This window comes from Mytilus californianus, unplaced genomic scaffold (assembly GCF_021869535.1).
Source record: "Mytilus californianus isolate M0D057914Y unplaced genomic scaffold, xbMytCali1.0.p SCAF_11, whole genome shotgun sequence".
Taxonomy (NCBI): Eukaryota; Metazoa; Mollusca; class Bivalvia; order Mytilida; family Mytilidae; genus Mytilus; species Mytilus californianus.
Window position 1 is genome coordinate 69,487,129 of NW_026262593.1, and position 23,316 is coordinate 69,510,444.

Sequence of the window (23,316 nt, forward strand, 5' to 3'; positions counted from 1 at the left end):
AAAATGAAGAAAATAAATTATGTTTCATATCCAAACAATAAAACAATTACTCGTTCTTTAAATGTTTATTCTGATATCTATAAAGGGTGTATGTTGAACGGCTACCTGTCCAATATATTACGAAGATGCAGTGACTTCAAACCTAAAAATAGATTTTATGAAATAGAGAATACTTACAACTAAAACCGAACAGAACTTATAAACTTGAAATCCGAGATGAAACAAAATCTGCTTTGCTTTGCACATTTATCAAAACAAACGAGATGAGTTTTAGATCGAACTTGTGACCTGTAGTTTACGTCATTTTCCTATGATTTTAAGCTTTGCTGCATAGTTGTCCCATAGACAATCATATCACATCTCCTTAGTTTTATTTGTATAACTTATAGTACCATCATGTATGACCGGATGTGAGAATGAGATACACCACTGTCGGGATGAATCGGTCTGTCAAGTTTTGCACTTTATCAGTAGCAGAACTGCAAATGATGTCGGAAAACAAAAAGAAACATTTTTAATGACATCATAAAAACCACTATCTTGAGTTTATTTGGAGGAGGACATTCGATAGTTAATAAATTTATGTTTATGAATCAAGAGACAAAAAAGCTTTCAGCATTAATACTTTCATTTCTAGGACAATGTTTACTTTCTATAGTAAATAAACTCATCATAAATACTAGAATTAAAATTTTGTACGCCAGACGTGCGTTTTGTCTACAAAAGACTCATCAGTGACGCTCGAATCGACCAAATAAAGTACGAAGTTGAAGATCATTGAGGACCTTAAATTCCCAAAGATGTTGTCAAATACAGCTAAGGTAATCATCTTCATCAGTACTGAACATACCATGAACAATTACAGGTAATACATCTATTACATGGCCTATTTATTTCCGAATTATTTTTCATCAGATACGAATCAAGTCAAACGTTTGAAAACTTCCCATTTTTTTTGTAGGTATGATTATAATTTTGCGTTTTTGCTATTTTGCTCATAGCTATTTCGTGGCTATAATCGAACGTGTTAATAGCATTAAACCATAATCGCCACAATAATATAGTGTATCTAATTTTTTTATCTAATTTCAATGTGTACAAAGATTACTCATATTTGTCATTATATTATGGTGTAGTGCAATCATATGAAATACATCTGCAATTGCCCCTCTGCAACTAGCGACTCTCCTTACGATTACAAGTGACCCTAATCTGTACTTATAAAATAGTCATGACTATAAGCAGTATTCCTACTCATAAGATTTCTGTGAAAGGACCTGCTGCTGCGTAATTATAAACATATACTACGTGTATATACTTCAACGATCTGAATGTCAATAAAAAAAACTCATTAGAGATACCAGGTTTTTAATTTTGTACACAAGACGCGCATTTCTTGTCTAAAAAAGACTCATTACGAATCTAAGGTTTCAAAGTTGACCTTAGATGAATTTGGCTGTTATTTTTGTGTCCTTTTTGGATTGGTCACATAGCTCTTTAACTGTTTCGGTTCTTATAAATCCTTAAAATAATATTCGACATTAAGCGTTCCTGATGACGGTAAATCCAGAAAGCGCTTCGGACGCTTAAAACTATAAAGTGTTGTTTTAAATTTTTATTAGAGGGTCCCGAATAAAAAAAGTAAATGCCAAAATCAAGTGCGAATTTAAAGAGCTTCAATGCTATCGTTATATCATTGCAATATACATTAGTGTATATACGTAACTACTACATCAATATGACAGCCACTATTTAAACGACATCAATATAAAAATAAGGAGATGTGGTATGATTGCCAACGAGACAACTATCCACCAAAGTTCAAATAAAATGGATGTAAGCAATTATAGGCAATCGTACGGCCTTCAACAACGAGAAAAACCATTACCGTATAGTCGGCTATAAAAGGCTCCGACGTGAAAAATATGAACAATCCAATTGAGAAAAACTAACGAACTAATTTATAACAAAACAATTTACGAATAACAAATATGACAGACGTCAACCAACGACAACCACTGAACTACAGGCTCCTGGCTTGGGACAGGCAAATAAAGAATGCGGCAGGGTTAAACATGTTTGTGAGCACTCAACCCTCCCCTAACCTGAGACAGTGGTGTAGCAGAACAACATAAGAACAAACTATAAAATCAGTTGAAATAGGCTAAACTTATCAGATCGATACGAAGAAAAACATCAAACAAACAGACAGGATGTGGAAGGGTATATATCCTGTATACATAAAACCTACTGCACTCTGGAAGCCAGCATTGTAGTCATTTGCTAGTATACATACTGTTTTTCATACCTGCTACTGCACACTGGTAACCAGATTGTAATCACATGCTAGTATACAAATCTGCTACTGTACTTCGGAATCCAGCATTGTAGTCACATGCTATTATACATACCTGGTACTGCACTAGAATCCAGCATTGTAGTCACATACTAGTATACAAACCTGCTACTGTACTTTGGAATCCAGCATTGTAGTCACATGATAGTATACGTACCTGCTACTGCACTTTGGAATCCAGCATTATAGTCACATGCCACTTCATTATTTATGTAATTATTTCTGTCATCTCTATATTGATCACTTTGTCCAGGACCACCAACCAAGGCACCAAATAAAGTGTGGGGATTTGGGGCATCTGCCTGCTTGTTTAGGTCAGAACATGGCCCGGGCATCATTGGACACGAGCTACAGAATAGTTACAATTAATTTCTTTAAGATATGTTAATTTTCTTAAGCATCTGGCATGTTATTATAGAAATGTTACAATATTTATGAAATTGTATACTTCAAAAGAAAACAATATTTTCATGAATGAATGTATATTTTATTATTCAGGTCGACTAACAAAACTTATGTTAAAGGGACACTATCATTTATAACGCACGCGTATTCTTTTTTTAGTGCTTTTAATGGAAATTGACGGATGACGATAGGCTATGTATTTCTTTCTATTTCATAAAAATGATTAAATCTAATGTACAAAACTGACTATTTTCTTTTTCTTTTATGTGACAAATGGTTGGTTGGTCTCTGCAAAAGTTCTTGTACTATAATCAAGAACGAAGACAGAGTAAAAAGCAAAAACATAAAAATAAAATAAAATATATATACGTACCTTCCTCTGTGGTGAGGCCTTGATGGAGGATTAACACCGAAGCCTACTACAAAACTTCTTCCTGTGTCTCCAAGGGCGTATCCGATCTGACTTTTAGCCCATTTTCGGTATTCTGTAGGATGCATACCAACTTCAGCCGCAAGTAAAGCCATAAATGCCATATTAGCTATAATGTGGTGAGAATAAATTCATTAACTAACGAAGAATTTTACAAAGAAAATTATAAATTTTATTTATTAAACAAAGAATTGTGTACACTACAGCAAGGTTAGTAATATTCGGAAAATTATTATGGTAGACGTTCACAGGCGCTTAAGGTGAATGGGGTGGGAAATTTTCAGAGACAAGTGCCTGTTAAGACGTTGGAAAATATAAAGTCTTGTCGAATTATCGGCATTGATACTTATTTCTCGATATATGACTCTGCGATTAATGGAGAAGGTCCGGTAAGGGCTAGTTTTGGCCTAAAATTTGAGGTACCTCTGATGGAAGATTTTTGACATTTTAAAAACACTTGAGTGTCTACTTCAGTCGATTCAATTCGTTTTTTGTAAAAGATTTAAACTGATATGGTCATTAAAGACGCTCAAATTCAAGCTTAAATATGAAAAATCTATCAAATATGCCATAAAACGTCACTTTTCAGATGGTTTTTGTCTAAAATGAAAGTGGCCGCATTCGTGTTCAGCCTCAACCTTTATATATGTTATATAATATCATCAAGTTCAACATATATTTAAATATTAAGACTGAACACAGATGCGGCCACTTCTATTTTAGACAAAAACCGTCTTAAAATTAGCACAAATATTAGAATTGTGAAGATTTCAGTAATTTTGCATGAATTAATGATGCTATTACCTGATTTGTATTGTCAAAAACAGCCAATATTTATGTAGCAAAAGTATTCTACTTTCCAATAAATAGCTAAAAGTTTACATTTCAACAAATTGGTAAAAATGCTATATTTTGGGGCCAAAAGGGGGTCTTACCGGGCCTACCCCTTTACAAAAAACTTGCGAAAAAGTAAACATTTAATTAAAGAGCCACCGGAATTGTATAACTAGGAGATGCTTAAGTCGTCGACAGTTTTTACTTTAATTTTTGTCAGTAATGTTGTTCCTGTACTAACACTATTTTAACAAACATCTGCTATCCATCTTCTTTAATATATAAAATCTGTGATAATGAGACGACATCTTTTTAAGAAGGCCTTGGTTAGATAGGTTTGGGAGAGTACGTCGATTTGTTCCTTTACAAAACATTGTTATATGTTCTGTCTAGCCATTTATCACTTGTAGTTCAGTGGTGGATCCAGGGAGGGGGGAGGGGGGTTGGAACCCCCTTTTTTTGACGATCAATGCTTTTGAATGGGGAGATATGGTTGGAACCCCCCCCCCCCCCTTTTAAAAAATGGCTGGATCCGCCCCTGTAGTTCAATAAAAGAACAGAGTTCCAATGTCCCCCGCGTTGCACATATTTTATCTATCCAAGGTACAAGGGCAATATATATATATAACTAAAAAAAAAAAACTTTTTTTTTCTTTAAAACTTTTTATTAATATCTTAGAGAAATGAAGGCTTCAGAGCAAATGCAATGTGATTTCCATTATAATTAGTATTTCCAAGGGGCATAACTCGTTTAAGAATAATTGATCAGAACTTATTTTCGAAGTGTCAAAGACATTGCTGATATAAACCGATGATACAAGTTTCATAAAATTCTTGCAAGAATTGAACATATGAGAGAGCTAACAATGCAATTTTCCATATAATTAATGTTTCCAAGGGGCATAACTCTTTTAAGAATAAATGATCTGCACTGATTTTCGAACTCGTCCAAGACATTGCTGATATAAACCTATGATATAAGTTTCATAAAAATCTGACAAGAATTGAACAAATGAGAGCACTAACGATGCAATTTTCCATATAATTAATGTTTCCAAGGAGCTTCTTTTAGAAATAATTGATCGGCACTGATTTTCAAACTCGTCCAAGGCATTGCTGATTTACACCTATAATATAAGTTTCATAAAAATCTGGCAAGAATTGTACATATGAGAGCACTAACAAGACCGGACGGACGGACGTTCGCCCGGTATTTCTATGTCCCCGCAATGCGTTGCGCGGGGGACAATTAAAAGGGCGCTTATATTGTTATACATTGTGTGAGTTGTTAGATAAGTCAGAATACTAATTTTGTCAAACTAAAAAATCTATATGCCAACTATTGCACTTTTTGGTAAAAAAAAAATGAAAATACAACATATTGTGAGAAATTATCATAATACATAAAAGATAACAAGGGGTCTTCTCTTTATTCTTTGATGGATAGAACCAGTACACATGAACCTACAAGCATATCTAAGGGATCCCCACTGTAGTCTGAAAGCCAGTCCTTTTGGGGTGTAAGGTAAAGCATCACCACCGGTTCCACCCGGCATCCAGTTCTTGAAAGTCTGCTCTAAGTCCTGTTTGTAGATGTCTTTCTTTGTTATGTTATACAGTAAAATCTGAAATAATATCAATTAAAAATAACAAAGACGTTACATATCTAGATCTATAGCTGTAAACATCATATATGGAATCGTGAAAGGCTTAATGGCTCAACTTATATTGATAAAAATTCGTAAAAAGCACTTAAGGAACATTTTCGTAAACGGGGAACTCACGAATGATAACTGGTATAACAATTCGCAAGCAACTATAGCTTTTAAAACTGCTATAAATATTTAAAAAACATATTATGTGTAAATTTTTACTTTACATAATAAAGCAAATTAAAAATTCTGCAAATAGAAGTACAAATATGTAGACACTAAAAATTACATTTGAAAGATATACAAAAAGTCTATGGGGTCACCAAATTCGGTATTAATATGAAAAGTCATTCAGTGTATCAGTCATATCTAACAACATTGAAAAATGAGGTTGGGATGCATATTTCATTTCTTTTGAGAAGATTCAACTACTAGCATCTATACTCTAAACATTCAACTACTAACATCTATACTCTGAACATTCAACTACTAACATCTATACTCTGAACATTCAACTACTAACATCTATACTCTGAACATTCAACTACTAACATCTATACTCTGAACATTCAACTACTAACATCTATACTCTGAACATTCAACTACTAACATCTATACTCTGAACATTCAACTACTAACATCTATACTCTGAACATTCAACAATTAACATCTATACTCTGAACATTCAACTACTAACATCTATACTCTGAACATTCAACTACTAACATCTATACTCTGAACATTCAACTACTAACATCTATACTCTGAACATTCAACTATTCATACTCATACTCGTACTCAGAAAATTCAACTTTTCATACTTAAATTCGGTGACCGTTCATCAATATTAGATAGATAAAACGGAAAGTTTAAGGACAAGTCGTGAAAACTAATCAAAGAAGCATGATTTCTACAAATAAAAGTCTAAGATAAAAAACTCTTTTGCAATATTTATGTTTGTTCTTTACAATCGTACCTATATTTTCTGTATTCTTAATTTACTATATCTTGGAAAGTATAAAAGTACAAAAGTTACATATGTCATTTTGGATATTGATATCCAGTTCCTATCCGCATATTCTAATGGTTTGTAAAATATCCTTCAAATCCGTGTTGTCGAAATTTTTTCGTCGCTGTCAACTAATGACAACAATCATAACAACTAAACTACAGACATCTGGCTTCAGAGGGGAACAGTTAGCGAGATTTAACATATTTGTGACTGAGTTCACAACTTCTAAATAGACTCCGTGATGTATCAGCAGCAAAACGATACAATAAACATAGTTATCGGCGGGGAAGAGGTCATATAACAGGTAGTTGGTTGAATATACCATATACATTTTCTTATATTTTCTGACAATGTATTACTGCTAGTCAAACACCTAATCTTAATACTAAAATTGTCTTACTTCTTAATATTTTTCATTTCACGTATTTATACCTGTTCAATTCTATTCACGGATCGTTTACGGTTCGGCACAGTCTGAATCGTCTTACCAATATTTTATTACCACTGTTAGCTTCCAATTTTCGTTGATTGTACGGGTATAGGTGAACCATGAATTCAAATATTCAACGAAGTACATTTTTTTCTATAGGCTTGCATGTAGACTTTTGTATAATCACGAAATCAAATATCCACGAAAAGTAATTTTTTCCTTAATCCACGAAAATTGGAACCCACGAATATAAATGAATCCACAGTATCCGATCATATCAATAGGTTCAAAGCCTATCAAATCACTTTTAGAAATGGCTTTGTGTTTCTGATTATGTTACTTTTGACAAATAAGATACAGTATTTGTGCATATCAGTCCGGCCGACATCTTACCATATTTCCTGTATTTTTATCATCCCACGATTGTCCCCAAGCCGCTCCTGTCTGATAATTTTTCTCGGCATCGTCCAGGTATTGAGAATCATTGGTTGCCATGTACAGCCAGGCTCCTCCCCATGATAGTTCATCTTCATACATAACCGATCTATATATTTATATATAACGTATAATATTTCAATGGAAATGTGTGGTTTTTTTTTTATTTACTATATATGACGTAAACGTTTACTGTGACGTCTTTTGAATTAAGGTAGCTAGTTGTCTTTTTTGTCAAATAAATATACAAAGACAAAAGGCCCTTACGAATGACTGTTAATTTTGGATATACATTAAATGAAAATAACATTTTATAAGTTTCGTACGTTCGAAGCGCTTTCCGGAAAAGTAGTCACATTGTCAATCATACCACATCCCCTTATTTTTATATTAACCACGCCATATTCTGTATCTGCATGTCCCTTGTCAGGAGCCTGCAATTCAGTGGTTGTTGTTGGTTGCTGGCTGTCTTGTGCGGGTTTTTTTTTACTAATATTTTAGCAGAAATCAGGACGCTCACCGGTTTGTCTCGTTTGAATTTTTTCAATATGTCGGTGTCTTTCAAATCTTACTTGATGTACGGGTTTTAATTATTGCTGAAGGTCGTACAGTAACCTATAGTTGCTTACATCTACGTTAGTTGGTCCCTTGTGGATAGTTGTGTCATTGGCAACCATACCACATCTCCTTATTTTTATACAAAATCCTAATAGCACAATTTACTGAGAAAAAAGACATGTTAAAGGTCGACACACTGTTTGCATTAATAAACAATCTGTACAAAAGTTTAAGCTCTACATAAATTTTATCAAAAAATTTCTAAAGAAATAAACACACATTTCCTTAAAGCAAAACAAAAATCTCTTAATTAAAAAAAGAAACAACAACGGACCACGTTCCTGTACAGCATGCCTACCTGTAATAAGCGGCTGCCTCGGGAACACTTGTGCTGTAAATACCTTTATACGTCTTTGCAAAATCGTATAACTGTTTTGCATGAGCCAATAGCTTAGCTGAAAATACTGGATCTACAATAAAGTTAACGAAGAAGTCATCTTACAGTGTCTCATGAACAAGCATCTACCATATTGCATAAAGTATATTAGAACACATTATTAGACTATATTGTAATCATGATCGGTTGTAAACGTGACTGTGAAAATATCAGATTTCGTACAATATCTTGTAATTTACATTTTTTAAGTGTGTTTGCTTGCTTTATACACAGCTTTTAGATACGTTATTTTTTATGCGTTGTACTTCTAGTTCCCATGGTCAGATGGAACGAGATTTCACTACCCGCAATTGCTTGACAGATACTAGTTGCTTCGCATCACGGTGCGAAGCTATTAGTTTCATTCGATTTTCAGGCCATCATGAAACCATTACCTCATAAATATCAGTTCTGAATGGTTGCTTTAAAATGTGGCTAAGGTTCTATTGGCTAAAATGAGATATACAATTATGAACATGTCCCGTACAGGAGAAGGAATAACATTACAGTATGGGTATTTAAGATCCAATCAACAATAAAATATGATACTCTGAAGGACTTCTTACCTTTTAAGAAAGGCTGAACTTACTTGATAGTTTGACTTGTCTTCTTTGTACTGTTTTCGGTGAAAATATTCGGTTCCCCTATTGCATTCATTAAATGGGAGCTCAGCTTGCAAGACAATGACCATTTTACAGAACCGAGTACGGTTTACGAAAACTATCATTTGATGCACATAAAATAGCGTTTGACAGAACATGTGTTTATCGACCAAAGAAAATCTTTAAACTAAATTGTTGAGGGTGGCGGGAAGTAAAACTATACGCTTTGGTATTTTAACTGATCATGAATGTTTGTTCGTATATCTTAACGTATAATATGCATACTAATGCGCAAATGTATAAATACATGATTGTGGTCGCTTGATTATTAAAATGTTTTAGAACGTAAAATTCTAAGGAGTATGATTAATAGGAAAGACTTTTCGTCAAAAACATGTTGATATGTAGATCTCATTCAAAATCTAGCCTTTTAAAAGTAAAACATTTCCAGTTTATGAGCATTCTTACGTATACAAATTGAAGAGCAGGGTTTGAAAATCCTTAAAAGGGAAAACTTTTACGTAAATTTTATATTATATCAATTAAGGAGATGTTGTATGATTGTCAATAAGACAGTAATCCAACACAGTCCAAATGAAGCGACTTTAAGCAACTATAGGTCACCGTACGGCCTCCAAAAATGAGCAATACCCATACCTTATAGTCAGCTATAACAGGCCTCGACATGACAAAGAAAATGTGAAACAATTCTAACGAAAATACCAACGTTCTTCCAATTCCACAGACGACATTAATCAGTTTTAAACTTGTAATTTTATATTCTTATTTTTATGATATTTCCAGAACACTTCAAATTTTTTTTTAAAAAGATGTCTTTATAAGTGTTGCTCTGATTTTGCGTCTTTTATGTAAAAAAAAGAATATGCAATGCTGTATACACAATAATTTGTAGTTAATAAGAAATATGGCTTAAAATATATCGAATGATATCTTTAATATTTCTATCCTCTTCTTAAAACACCATAGGCCGCGATATAGCCTTTTTGTGATGATGTGGCGTAAAGAAATCAATAATTAAACACCATAGATCCTTAATAAGAAACATTGCTTAAGATATATCTTATCTCATCTATAAGATTTGAACCCTTTTCTTTAAATGCCATGGATCCTTAATAAGAAACATGATTGAAAATATATCTATCTTATCTATAAGATTTCTACCCTTTTCATTAAACACCATATATACTTAATAAGAGACATTTATTTTAAAATATATCTTATCTTATTTGTAAGCTTTCTACCCTTTTCTTTAAACACAAAAGATCCTTAATAAGAGACATTTATCTTTAAATTTATCTCATATTATCTATAAGATTTCTACCCTTTTCTTTAAACACCATAGATCCCACAGCCATTGCAGCAGCATATTCTGCTGCTACGTCACTTCCTGGATTAGTTTCAGTTATTTTGAATGCGGGCCTATCCATTTGCATGTCTTCCGGTCTTCCCCAAAATGCATGATCTTTTCCACCATCACCAACCTATGTATTCAAATAATTACTGAAGTCATGAATTGATAAACAAGAGTGCACACGCTGAAATGTCTCGCCTTCTTTACTGACCATTGATTTTATGTTGATAGTCCTAAATATAAAGCTTTACTAAAAGTATCACATAAACAGATAAACCAAACCGGAAATACATGTACACCTTACAATCATTCAATACACCAAATATAGTTGACCTATTGCTTATAGTTTCTAAGAAACAGACTTAAACAGGAAAACTAAACATTGACCAATGAACCATGAAAATAAGGTCAAGGTCAGATGAACCATGCCAGACAAACATGTACACCTTACAATCAATCTATGCATTAAATATTATAGTTGACCTATTGCTTATAGTATCTAAGAAACAAACTTAACCAGGAAATCTTAACATTGACCAATGAACCATGAAAATGAGGTCAAGGTCAGATGATACCCGCCAGACAGACATATACACCTTACAATCATTCCATACAACAAATATAGTTGACCTATTGGTTATAGTTTAAGAAAAAACAGACCAAATCACAAAAAATAAACACTGAGCAATGAACCTTGAAAATGAGGTCAAGGTCAAATAAAACCTGCCAGACTGACATGTACATTGTAAAATATTTCCATACACCAAATATAGTTGACCTATTGCATATAGTATTAGAAAAAAAGATCAAAACACAAAAACTTAACTTTAACCACTGAACCATGAAAATGAGGTCAATGTCACATGACACCTGCTAGTTTGACATGTACACCTTACAATCATTCCATACACCAAATATAGAAGACCTATTGCTTATAGTATCTGATATATGGACTTGACCACGAAAACTTAACCTTGTTCACTGATCCATGAAATGAGGTCGAGGTCAGATGAAAACTGTCTGACGGGCATGAGGACCTTGCAAGGTACGAACGTATTAAATATAGTTATCATATTACTCATAATAAGAGAAAAATTAACATTACAAAAAAATTTAACTTTTTTTTCAAGTAGTCACTCAACCATGAAAATGAGGTCAAGGACAATGGACATATGACAGACGGAAACTTCATAACACCAGTCATCTATATACAAAGTAAAAAGCATCCAGGTCTTCCACCTTGGAAAATATAAAGCTTTTAAGAAGTTAGCTAACGCCGCCGCCGTAGCCGGATCACTATCCCTATGTCGAGCTTTCTGCGACAAAAGTCGCAGGCTCAACAAAAAAATGACACAAAATAAAGGTCAATTGAGAAATAAAATTTATTTCAAAATAATCGTAAGAATTAAATATTTAGTATAGACATTTGTTACGCCAAAAATCGGAAGTAATTGATGTTTTTACCTGGACATAAAGTTCATTTTTCCCTGTGTGGCATTTTAGCATCCATTCTAATGGCCACCTTATACAGTCGTACATCTCTCCTAGCTCCTCACTTGCGAAATAGGCGTCCTTGAACTCCAGAAGTCCCCATGCAAGTATTGTTACAGTAGCAGACATCGGGAACCCAAATTTTACATTGTCTCCAGCTGAAATACAATAGGAAATAAAACACGTGTATATTATATAGTCCAAACGGTTCACCAAAAGCCCAATTAAATTGACAAAAATCTGGAATTAAATGTACAGAACTATTGAATAGAATACATTGTAGGATTATCAACAACTGTTAACTAAATCAAAATTACAAACTTTAAAAATAAGAGAGAATTAGAATGATAGCAATAGAGGTACATAGAATTGCTAATAAACAATGTCCACTGTATTTACATGATCTTATTGGAATTAAAGACTGTGGTTACTCTTTCAGAAATGATAATATAGATGACATTCCTAGGGTAAGGACAACTACCCATGAGCTACAGTCATTCAGATTTGCAGGAGCCAAACTCTGGAACAAACTGCCGAATAAGATAAGGGAAGAAATACCTTTTGGTTAGTTTAAAAGTTTGGTTGCTAATTGGGAGGGCAGTTCGTGTAAAGTGTTCCTCCTGCAGATCTGAGTGAGCTGTAGAACATTTATTTATCTTATATACTCTGGCTTTTATATTTTTGTTTTATACTTTTTTGTTTTGTTCTAAATGCTTGAAATTCTTTTAGTGCTTAATAGCTACTGCATGAATGTCAATTGTCTGCATTTTATGTTTGCTTTTATATACTTCGATTTGCTTGTTATTTGCTATAATTTGCTGTGGTTTAATAACAATAGTTATGCTTTGCATAATGTGCTTTCTGTTTTATGTGTTTTATGTCTTATGTTTATCACATGTTATGTCGGTTAAAAGCTCTACAGAGCTTATGTTTGTATTGTTATATGTATACCCGACTTTATAAATAAAACAATTATGCAATTGATCTTATTTATACGTGGTTTATGACCTTTTCAATGTGCCACGTCGCTCTGGTTATAGTTCCGAAGAGTAAATCGAGAAAATGCATCAAAAAATGTAGTTAAAATATTTTATATAAAAAAAAGAAATTAAATATAGAAATTATATCTTAGTATGATATACTTAAAAACAGTATGTGCAGATCTGATGATACAAATCCTTTCCAACTGATGTTTACAGTTTTCTTATGTTGTGCTGTTACGCCATTGCGCTTCTATACAGGTTTAACCCCGCTACTCGTTCTTTTGTTCCTGGCGAAAAGTTTGGCTAATGAGCAATCATACCACATCTCAATATTTTATATAGATTATTTCAAAGACTATCCTTGTTATCTTTATTGGCGATGCATTGCAGTTTACCATTAGATCTTAGTAACATTTCATAAATGAAAGAATGAAAAAACATTCTCTCATATAATCTTCCATGACAAGTTTCATTGAAAGCAGTACAATCTCTTTTGTTTAGAGCTGTAAAAAGTAAAATAACAAAAATACCGAACACCAAGGAATATTCAAAACGGAAAGTCCCTTATCAAATGGCAAAATCAAAAGCTCAAACACATCAAACGAATGGAAAACAACTGTCATATTCCTGACTTGGTACAGGCATTTCCTTAATGTAGAAAATGGTGGTATAAACCTGGTTTTATAGCTAGCTAACCGGCCCTTGAGTTGCTGCTAAATTGAAGAACATCAGATCAAATCAAATTACTTCGTCAGCGATTTTATTACTTATGAATTTAGTGGTAGCAAACGGTTGGCGAGTATATCTCATTCTATGTATGAGAAGGAGGAAGTTATACCTGATGTTTCATAAATCTCCGAAAAATGAAGTTCAAAGGAATGCAACATCTATATATGTGTGAATTTTGAAAAAAAAATGTAGCTCAACGGATTTCCATTCCTTTTTGTGTTTCTCCATGAATTCCTAATCATAGAAATATTGAATATAAATTGACCAGGAGGTAGCTGCATTTGGTTCAAACTTGAATTAAATGATAAAATATGTGAATGTGACCGTTGAAAATCAATACTAGTACCGAAAATAACAATCAATATTATTGCACAACAGTTATTTCTGTATTGATACAAAATCGACGATAAACCCAACTTTAATTGTTAAATTCATTAATACATGTAATTATTTTATTTTTTCTTCTTCTTTCAAGCTGACTATTAAGCTAATAAACTATTTTATGACAAATGATTTAACTGAAGAGAGTAACCAAATGAGCTTTTTTACCGAAATAGTTTCAATATCCGTGAATACTTTTGTATTGTGTTATTAATTTCTTCTGCAATTGTAAAAAACTATTATTTAACATTGATTCATTAAATTAAAATATTGAAAACTAATAATAATAATAATAATAAAAAACATACACACATTGTATTGCAGGTATTCAAAGGTCGATTCCCCCTAGTATGTGTTCCAGCTAACAGACATACTCCGTGTAATAGTTCCGAGGTTACAATCATCTATATAATAATTACTGTTCAGAAGATAAGCTGACAATGTTGCGTATCTTGTTGAAGACAAATTTAAAGACACTAAAGGACAATCAGAAATCATAACTCTACGAAAAACATAGCCAATACTAAAGAGAAAAAACACCTACAATATTGAAGCATTTTATATACATGAATGTAAAAAAAGCAATAAAAAAGTGCCCTTCGAAAATCTATTTAGATTCGTAGTTTTCAAATCAAAAATACATACCATCATACCATCCACCGGTTAAATCTTCACCATTTTGTCCTTTGTCAAGCAGAGCAGAATCATTTCGCCATGGTATAGGGTTATCTGCCGGAAGTTTGCCAGACCTTTGCGCCGCGTAAAATAATATTGACTTTTCGAGGACTTCATCATAATTATACTTTGTACCATCATCTGGAGGGGGAAAACAATTGGTTCTTTTATATGAGTAGCACGTGTGATAATATGATATACACTCTGGAATGACAGGCGAAATATACAAAAAGGACATTCAAACTTAAAGTCGAATACAACTGACAACACCATGGAATTATTTGAAATAATAAAATGACAACTATTATAAAATGTCGTTTTTTAAAGAATCTTTTTAAGGAATTAAAGGTTACCCCAATATTTAAATTCACGGAATTTATGGCGGTCGTATTTCTACAGCTATAACTTTATTATTTCAAAAGACGTTAAGACAAATGAAGTACCATATTTTAAGAGAGCATTTAAAGATACATATTCAATAAATGGACTGTTGTTCTAAGTAAGTAAGTAATCTTTATTTAAAGCCGGGTTTTCATAAATACATACAAAGAACGTTAGAGCTCTTTAACCGACTGATATATAAAACATAACAAATCAATTATAGAATAGCAGCAAATATATAAATATAACACATACAAGCAATACAAATTCAGCAGCACATTTCAATACATACAGAGGGCCTAAGTAGTCGAACTACTGTGTCACTAGCCTGTCAACACTGAGGTGAGTTCGAATTCCGCTTGACTCTAATTTTAATTGACTGGGATTGTAAGTTTTCCCACCGAAGGTCAGTGGTTTTCTCCGGACACTCCGACTTCCTCTACCAATAAAAGCTGACCGCCACGAAATAGCACAATAGTGCTGAAAGTGGCGTTAAACACCAATTAATCAATACATGCATACAAAGCAGCACACATCAATACATACAAAGCAGCACACATCAATACATACAATGCACATGCAGTATGAAAAGCAAAGCAACATATACATATAAACAGATACAAATGAAGCAACTGAAAGTAGAAGATATCAATACAGACAGAGCACATGCAAAGAAGAGACAAATGCAAGCAGCATATAGATATATAGCACATACATACATTAAAAGCAGAAGATATCAAGTTCAAAGCATATTGAAATAAAGTACTACTAAAAGCATAAACATATAAGAGTAAGTAGCTGCAGCACAGTTTTTACAACAGAAAAAGAATAGTAGTTTTTGTTATAGATGACAGCAAATTATGGAGTTTAGAAATAAATAAAGCAAAACGAATAACAGGCTTCAAGTTTAGTTCTAGAGGAAGCAAGCGATGTCATTATTTGCATGAAATACCAGTACAGTTTTCCACAGGCACTTGTCTCAGAAAAAAATTTCCTATATACCTTAATATAACACAAGGTACTTAACTCGCATTTTTTAAAAACGTCAGCCGGTCGCGAAATTCTGTTATATGCCGATTTATTGGTTGTCAACCCCACTAGAACTTGTTATGTCGTAAATCTAAATTGATTTTTCTACACAATGGTGTATACCACGCCTACTTTTGTTGACGGAATCATCTGTAGCAGGCCAACCCAAGTATGTCAATCGTCATTATTTCGTCTACCGACGCCAGATTGGAAATACAAAACTCGCAGTAAATGATTAATTATAAAAATTATTTTAAAAAAACTTATTAAGTTTTGTCTAAATAGAACTTATCACCCAGTAAGTAAAATTGTATAAGGTACCGTGAAAAAAAATCTAACAACTGTTATTTGTGGTATGTCTAATAAGTTACGAGTTTCTTTTTTTAGACATAAATTTTCCCATTACGTCAATGTCATTCAGACTCTCTCTGGACTTTACGTATGAAATGAAATAAGATCAGATAACTCCGAGAAACATTAAGACCTTCCCATAAATTTGACCAATCGGAATTCGAGATATATAAAGAGAGTGGGAGTAAAATCACAAAAATACTGAACTCCGAGGAAAATTCAAAAAGGAAAGTCCCCAATCAAATGGCAAAATCAAAAAACAAAAAAAAACAAACAAACACGTCAAACGAATGGATAACAACTGTCATATTCCTGACTTGGTACAGGCATTTTCTTATGTAGAAAATGGTGGATTGAACCTGGTTTTATAGCTAGCTAAACCTCTCACTTGTATGACAGTCGCATCAAATTCCATTATATTGACAACGATGTGGGAAGATACCTTTTACTGCGAGACATATATTTCCAAGTTGGCGTCGGTAGACGAAATAATTACGATTGACATACTTGGGTAGGATTGCTACGGATGATTCCAAAAACAAAAGTAGGCGTGTCATACACCATTGTGTAGAAAAATCAATTTAGATTTACGACATAACAAGTTTTAGAGGGTTTGACAACCGAGAAATCGGCATATAACGGAATTTCGCGACCGGCTGACATTTTTCAAAAATGCGAGTTAAGTACTTTTTGTTATATTAAGGTATATAGGGGAAAAAAATTCTGAGACAAGTACCTGTGCAGTTTTCAGAACAAAAACACAAAGAAGAGATATAGCTTTTGAACCGACCAATATAGCTCAGATACAAATTATATTGTTATTTCTCCTATTAGTTAAACTAATGTTTTTGAATAATGTTGTATGACAGCATTGAATACATTATCAATGAAATGTAATGAAATGATTAGAATTCATGTTTGTTGCTGTTGTTGTTTTCATGGGGGTTGGGAGGGTTCTTCGAACTTGTTTCACTTTATCACTATACAAAGCAATCATCGTTAAAATTATGAAGAATACAAAGATATTCCATTACGGGGTGTTATAAAAATTCTGACTACTATTGCATTAAACAGTTTTTTAGCAATTTTTTAAAACGCAATTATTCGGTAAAAATTGAAAATAACACATTATATAATTGTGTCCGTCTGAAAGGATTTTCTGGATTTACCTTCATCTGGAACGATGAATACCCACAAAAGGGAGGAGCAATACGACCAAATGGGACATAAAAAGAATAGACTATTAAGTGTTACAGTTTCAAATTGATAAATGCACAATCAAATGAATATGGCGGATAAGATCATTTTTAAAGCTCCAAATCTGATACTAAATGACAGTTATGTCACTTCCAATTATGTATCTTAAAGTCAATGTCACGCGGCTGTGGATTCGCAAAGATCAATTATGAATTCAAAAGTACCGTACATACTATTTGGTAATGGGGGAACAGTGAATGTATCAACTCCCAGATTTTTCAGGACTGCTGTTCCTGTTGGTTTTGTTCCACTGTATTCAAGCTGGACAGTGATATCCAACGTGTCCCCTATCTTCTTCACACCAGTATGTCTTCGATTAACCAGTATATGAACCGAGTTATCAGTTGAATGTTCAATCTCGTCGCCCATCCATTGCTGCAATAATATGGTTGTAAATGTAATTTCAAAATAAAAATAAATGACATACCGTTAGTAGATTTATTTTTTCTTTATTGCAAAGGTATATTTCAGGAATAGTTTCATTAGCTGTATTTGGCAAAACATTTCGGAATTTCTTCATATTCGTATTTTATTTGGCCTTTTTGTCGAGCCTGCGACTTTTGTTGCAAAAGCGAGACATAGCGATCATACATTCCGTCGTCGTCGTCGGCGGCGTCCACAAATATTCACTCTGTGGTTAAAGTTTTGAAATTTTAATAACTTTCTTAAACTATCCTGGATTTCTACCAAACTTGGACAGAAGCTTGTTTATGATCATAAGATAGTATCCAGAAGTATTTTTTTTTTTTTAAATCCTGTTTTATCCGTATTTTACTTATAAATGGACTTAGTTTTTCTGCCAGTTAACATTACATTCTCTTTGTGGTTAAAGTTTTAAAAATTTTAATAACTTTCTTAAAATATCCTGGATTTCTACCAAACTTAGACAGAAGCTTGTTTATGGTCAAAAGCTAGTATCTAGAATGAAATTTTGTAAAAATTTATTTCCTGTTTTTCCGTATATTACGTATAAATAGACTTAGTTTTTCTTCCAGTTAACATTACATACAGTCTGCAGTTAAAGTTTTTAAAACATTTATTAGATTCATAAACCATCCTGGATTTTTACCAAACTTGGACAGAAGCTTCTTACAATCAACAGATACTATCTAGAGGAAAAATTTTAATATTTTTTTCCCCATTTTTGTTGAGCCTGCGAATTTTGTCGCAAAAGCGAGACATAGCAATCCTTCATTCCGTCTGAAAACATAGACAACAGCAAAAGTAGGCGAGACAATGGGTTCCGCGGAACCCTTACGAAATTTTAACTTTTTTCGAGCCTCACTGATGAGTTTTTTGTAGATGAAACGCGCGTCTGTACTCTATGTAAAGTGTATTTAATTTAATATTGAAATCCTTGGCGTTTGAATTTATAGTTTAATGTCGTCCGTAGGTTTGCATCAATAAATAGATTTCTTTTTTCCTATTCTAAAACACGTGGTTGCTGTTTTAAGATGATGAACAAAATAAAATCAAACGAACAAATTGGTATCCATTTTATCGTTGAGAAAAGTAATTCGAATTTGAATATTTACATTTATCTTTGTAATTGGACTGGAGAACGTGATAAAGCATTCCCATCCATTAAGTTCCTCTGTTATTTGGAACCGGAAATGACCTTCCATCCTACCACCCCAGTCATTTACACTAGTCATGGTTGTTGTCATGTCTGCATGTGTCAAGACCGGAAGTACCAGCAATAATAGCAACATTGCGGTCATATTCCTACAGACAGAAATGGAAACAATGAAAGATAACTTGTAATTGTACGAAAGATACCCTTCAATAGGAAAACAATATTGTCCTTATATTGAAATAATGTTACATGTTGATAGGCAAAACCTATGTTGCGAGCGACTAAAAAGTTTATTTTTTAGTCTACTAATTGCCTACCTAGCTTTATTGAGACAAGTGATACCTGATGAGCTCCCCCAATGGTTCAGTTTAATAGAAAAACAAAGGATATGGGGTATCAATCCATAACATGTTTGTGTGTACAAAGTAAACTACAACGTTACAGTTTTGACTGTAAATGCAATGACTAGGTTATACTGTTGATGATTTACTTACTTGAAGAATTTGATGTTAATGGCAGATCTCTGATCATTTCTCTTTAATTTTATTCATAAATTTTATAAACACATAAAACAGGGTCTGGATGGGGGTCTTTGATTTCTGTTTTCTTTAAATTTTGATGGCATTTTACCTTATCTTTGAAAATAGCGCGTATTCTGTAAATTTGTCTTGAACAAGATTTTACTATTAAATTTGTCTGCAGTTAAATGATTTCTTTATTTAGCATATCGTTCCTTTCTGTAATCAGTATTGTAATATCCAAGTTTTTTATTTTCCACAGTTATTCTTTATAATGTTGCCTCCCATAATTCTCTTTTCTTATAGTTGCTCATTTTCTCTATTCATTATGTTTGGGGGGGCCATTATGTTCTTTTCTGTAAATCCTATCTAGACCCTCTTAGAATTAGACCTTGACATATTGCATACTAAATGTTGACCACTAGATGTCTTTTGATTATTTGCGTCGCTTGGTTGCTGTCTTACTGACGTATAATCATTATGGCTCCATTTATTTATATGATAAAAAGTGTCTTAAGCATTGTGGTTAATATTTGGTTGGTAAACAATTACCGATGGTTTTATTCTCTATTTTACAATATCACTGAGGTTTCTTTTATGAAAATGAGATCCAAGATAAGTGCGGATAAAATGGAAAGACGTCCTGGAAAGACCGATATTGCTTCTAAGTATAGACTTGTTCTAGAAAACACTATCAGAACTAAAACGGCATTATATGGGATAATATGAATGTCCTTTTACTAATAAGAAAATGCGGTATAATTGCAAATGAGGCAACTATCCACCAAAGCTCTATTGACCTTCAACAATGCGAAAAACCCACACCGGATAGTCAGCTATAAAAGGTTGACTTACCTGGTTGACAAACAACCTAAATATGTCTTATCTATAGACCTACTTGTGACAAAGTCAGTGCCTATATTTACATAATAAGAACATGTAATAGCTTAGTTATTGAACTTTCCGTGCTAATTTAACATGTCATAACTGAACATGTGGAACTCTAAATAGGTGCAACTAAACTAAACTTAAGCACTGGTTCTGTCATTACTATGGTAAATGATACAAATGTTCACCATTTTCTGCTCTTTTGTCTGGTTGTTGCTTCTTTGACACATTCCCCTTTTCATTCTCTATTTTATTTCCAAGACTAAAATATCAATCAATACACATCCAACGGATTTAGTGTAAAGAGTCCATAAACAGTCTGAGAAAAGCAAGACCTTTTGCAATGACACACTATAAATATCTGTATCGACAGGATGTAGGATCATAAGTGTTTAGTTTGAATACATTTTATTTGCATTAAATGAGACACAAGTTAGTCAAACTTATACTCCTAAACAGTTTGTAACAATAGATTATATTTACAAACATGCATACAAACAATACAATACATTATACATATTAGATTAAGATATGCAAAAATGATAATGTGTGAATAGTTGTACAAAGTATGTATATGTTCCGGCCCATATGAGTATTTGGACCGCACGCAATTGGTCATGACCATATGAGTATATACTCGTTTGGTTATTAACGGGCTGGACCATATGAGTATTTAGACCATATAGGTATTTTTCGTATAAATTTTAACTTCCTTAACAGACACAGCTCGTTCTCTGAACCAAAATCGGCACAACTTATTAACCGAAATCCTTTATCTTTGTTACATTTTGTCTGAACCTTGGTATATTTGTTAATTGTCTTGCCCTCACTATCTCGAGTAAGTTTTAAGCACCTTTATGCTGTCGACAGTTTCGTCCGTACGTGAAACCACAGGTGTATGGGGCATGGACATTTTTTTCTCCAGGTGTATAGTATATAAATAACACATGGCTGAGAGGGTGATAGAGCAGATTGTTACCTCGAGAAAACATTGTCAACTGAGGCGAAACCAAGGTTGACAATGTCTTTTCGAGGGGTAACAAACTGCTCTATCACCCTCTCAGATATGTGTTATTGTCCCCCGCATAACGCGTTGCGGGGGACATGGAAATACCGGGCGTCCGTCCGTGTATCCGTCTGTGTGTCCGTCCGTCCGTCCGTCCGTCCGGTCATGTTAGCGCTCTCACAGGTACAATTCTTGCCAGATTTTTATAAAACTTATACTATAGATTAATATCAGAAATATCTCGGGCAAGTTCTATAATGAAGCCGATCGACTTTTTTAAAAGAGTTATGCCCCTTGGAAATATTAAATTTATTGAAAATGGAGGCGTTAGCGCTCTCACGGGTACAATTCTTGCCAGATTTTTATAAAACTTATACTATAGGTTAATATCGTTAGCGCTCTCACGGGTACAATTCTTGCCAGATTTTTATAAAACTTATACTATAGGTTAATATCAGCAATATCTCGGACAAGTTCTATAATGGTGGCCGATCGACTTTTTTTAAAAGAGTTATGACCTTTTGAAAATATAAAATATGTGCAACGCGGGGGACATTGGAACTCTGTTCTTATATTTAATTTATTATACTTAATGTTCTGTTATTACTGTCTATTAAATTTCAAATTCAAAGTTATAAACTATGACGTCTTGTATATAACAATTATCAGTATTCATTAAAGCGAACACTTGAGCAAGCGTCTCCGTGAAGGGTAATAGAGTATTTGCCATGGGATAGAGTAAATTGTCTCCCTCGTATTAACCAATCAAAATCTGGCATTTTGACGAAGACTAATAATTAGATTGTCTTTAATTTCTTCTAATTTCCAGTTATTTTCACTTAACTGATGTGTTCATACTCTTATTCATATGATTTTATAATAACAGTGGTTTCTACATAACAGAGGGGAAGCATGTATAAACTACTGTACTTGTAAATCGTATATTATTTCATGATAACGTATCATTATATTTTATATATGGTAAGCATTCCACATTATTTTTTTTCCCATTTTGGTAAAAAAAAAATTCATGATAAGATGGTGTTCAACACAGGATATAACCGCGCTGAAGTACGTTCATTATTCATTTTTCATTATTCAAAATTCAATAACGAATAATGAAATAGTTCACTATTCACTATTCAATGTTAAGTGATGAATAATGAATAATGAAATAGTTTATGTTTCATTATTCAAGTTGAAGCGGTGAATAGTGAAATAAAAATAAAAAAAATGACTGTGACACTATATAGCTATATCCCGTATTTCTAAATTAGTCTTTTTGGAGTTATCTAACAAATATTCAATTGATATCAGAAAAAATAAATAAAAACACTCTTTAAATTTTAATTTGATTTATTTATCTGGTTCTTAGTTTCGGAGGATAAACTAGTAGGTTTTCGTAACTATTTTTAACAGAAATTCCTTGGTTCAATGTATGGACGACCTGAATACCAAAACATATATATATATATAAATTAAAATACTCTATGTGGTCTTTTTTTATTTTCACTGGACCTTTGCTATTC

The 23,316-nt window shown here is 33.0% G+C and overlaps 1 protein-coding gene across 1 annotated transcript; it reads right to left on the bottom strand.

Annotated features, from left to right (window-relative positions):
- Positions 1-49: 49 nt before the first annotated feature.
- On the bottom strand, positions 50-19,497 carry LOC127720594 (endoglucanase G-like). Its single transcript, XM_052227261.1, has 11 exons — positions 19,335-19,497; positions 17,973-18,174; positions 14,752-14,922; positions 11,987-12,171; positions 10,493-10,652; positions 8,471-8,582; positions 7,513-7,663; positions 5,494-5,650; positions 3,135-3,300; positions 2,514-2,704; positions 50-142 (listed from the first exon to the last, which is right to left on the bottom strand). The coding sequence occupies exons 1-11, from the start codon at positions 19,464-19,466 to the stop codon at positions 102-104; spliced, it is 1,668 nt and encodes a 555-aa protein (XP_052083221.1). The 5' UTR covers positions 19,467-19,497; the 3' UTR covers positions 50-101.
- Positions 19,498-23,316: the final 3,819 nt, after the last annotated feature.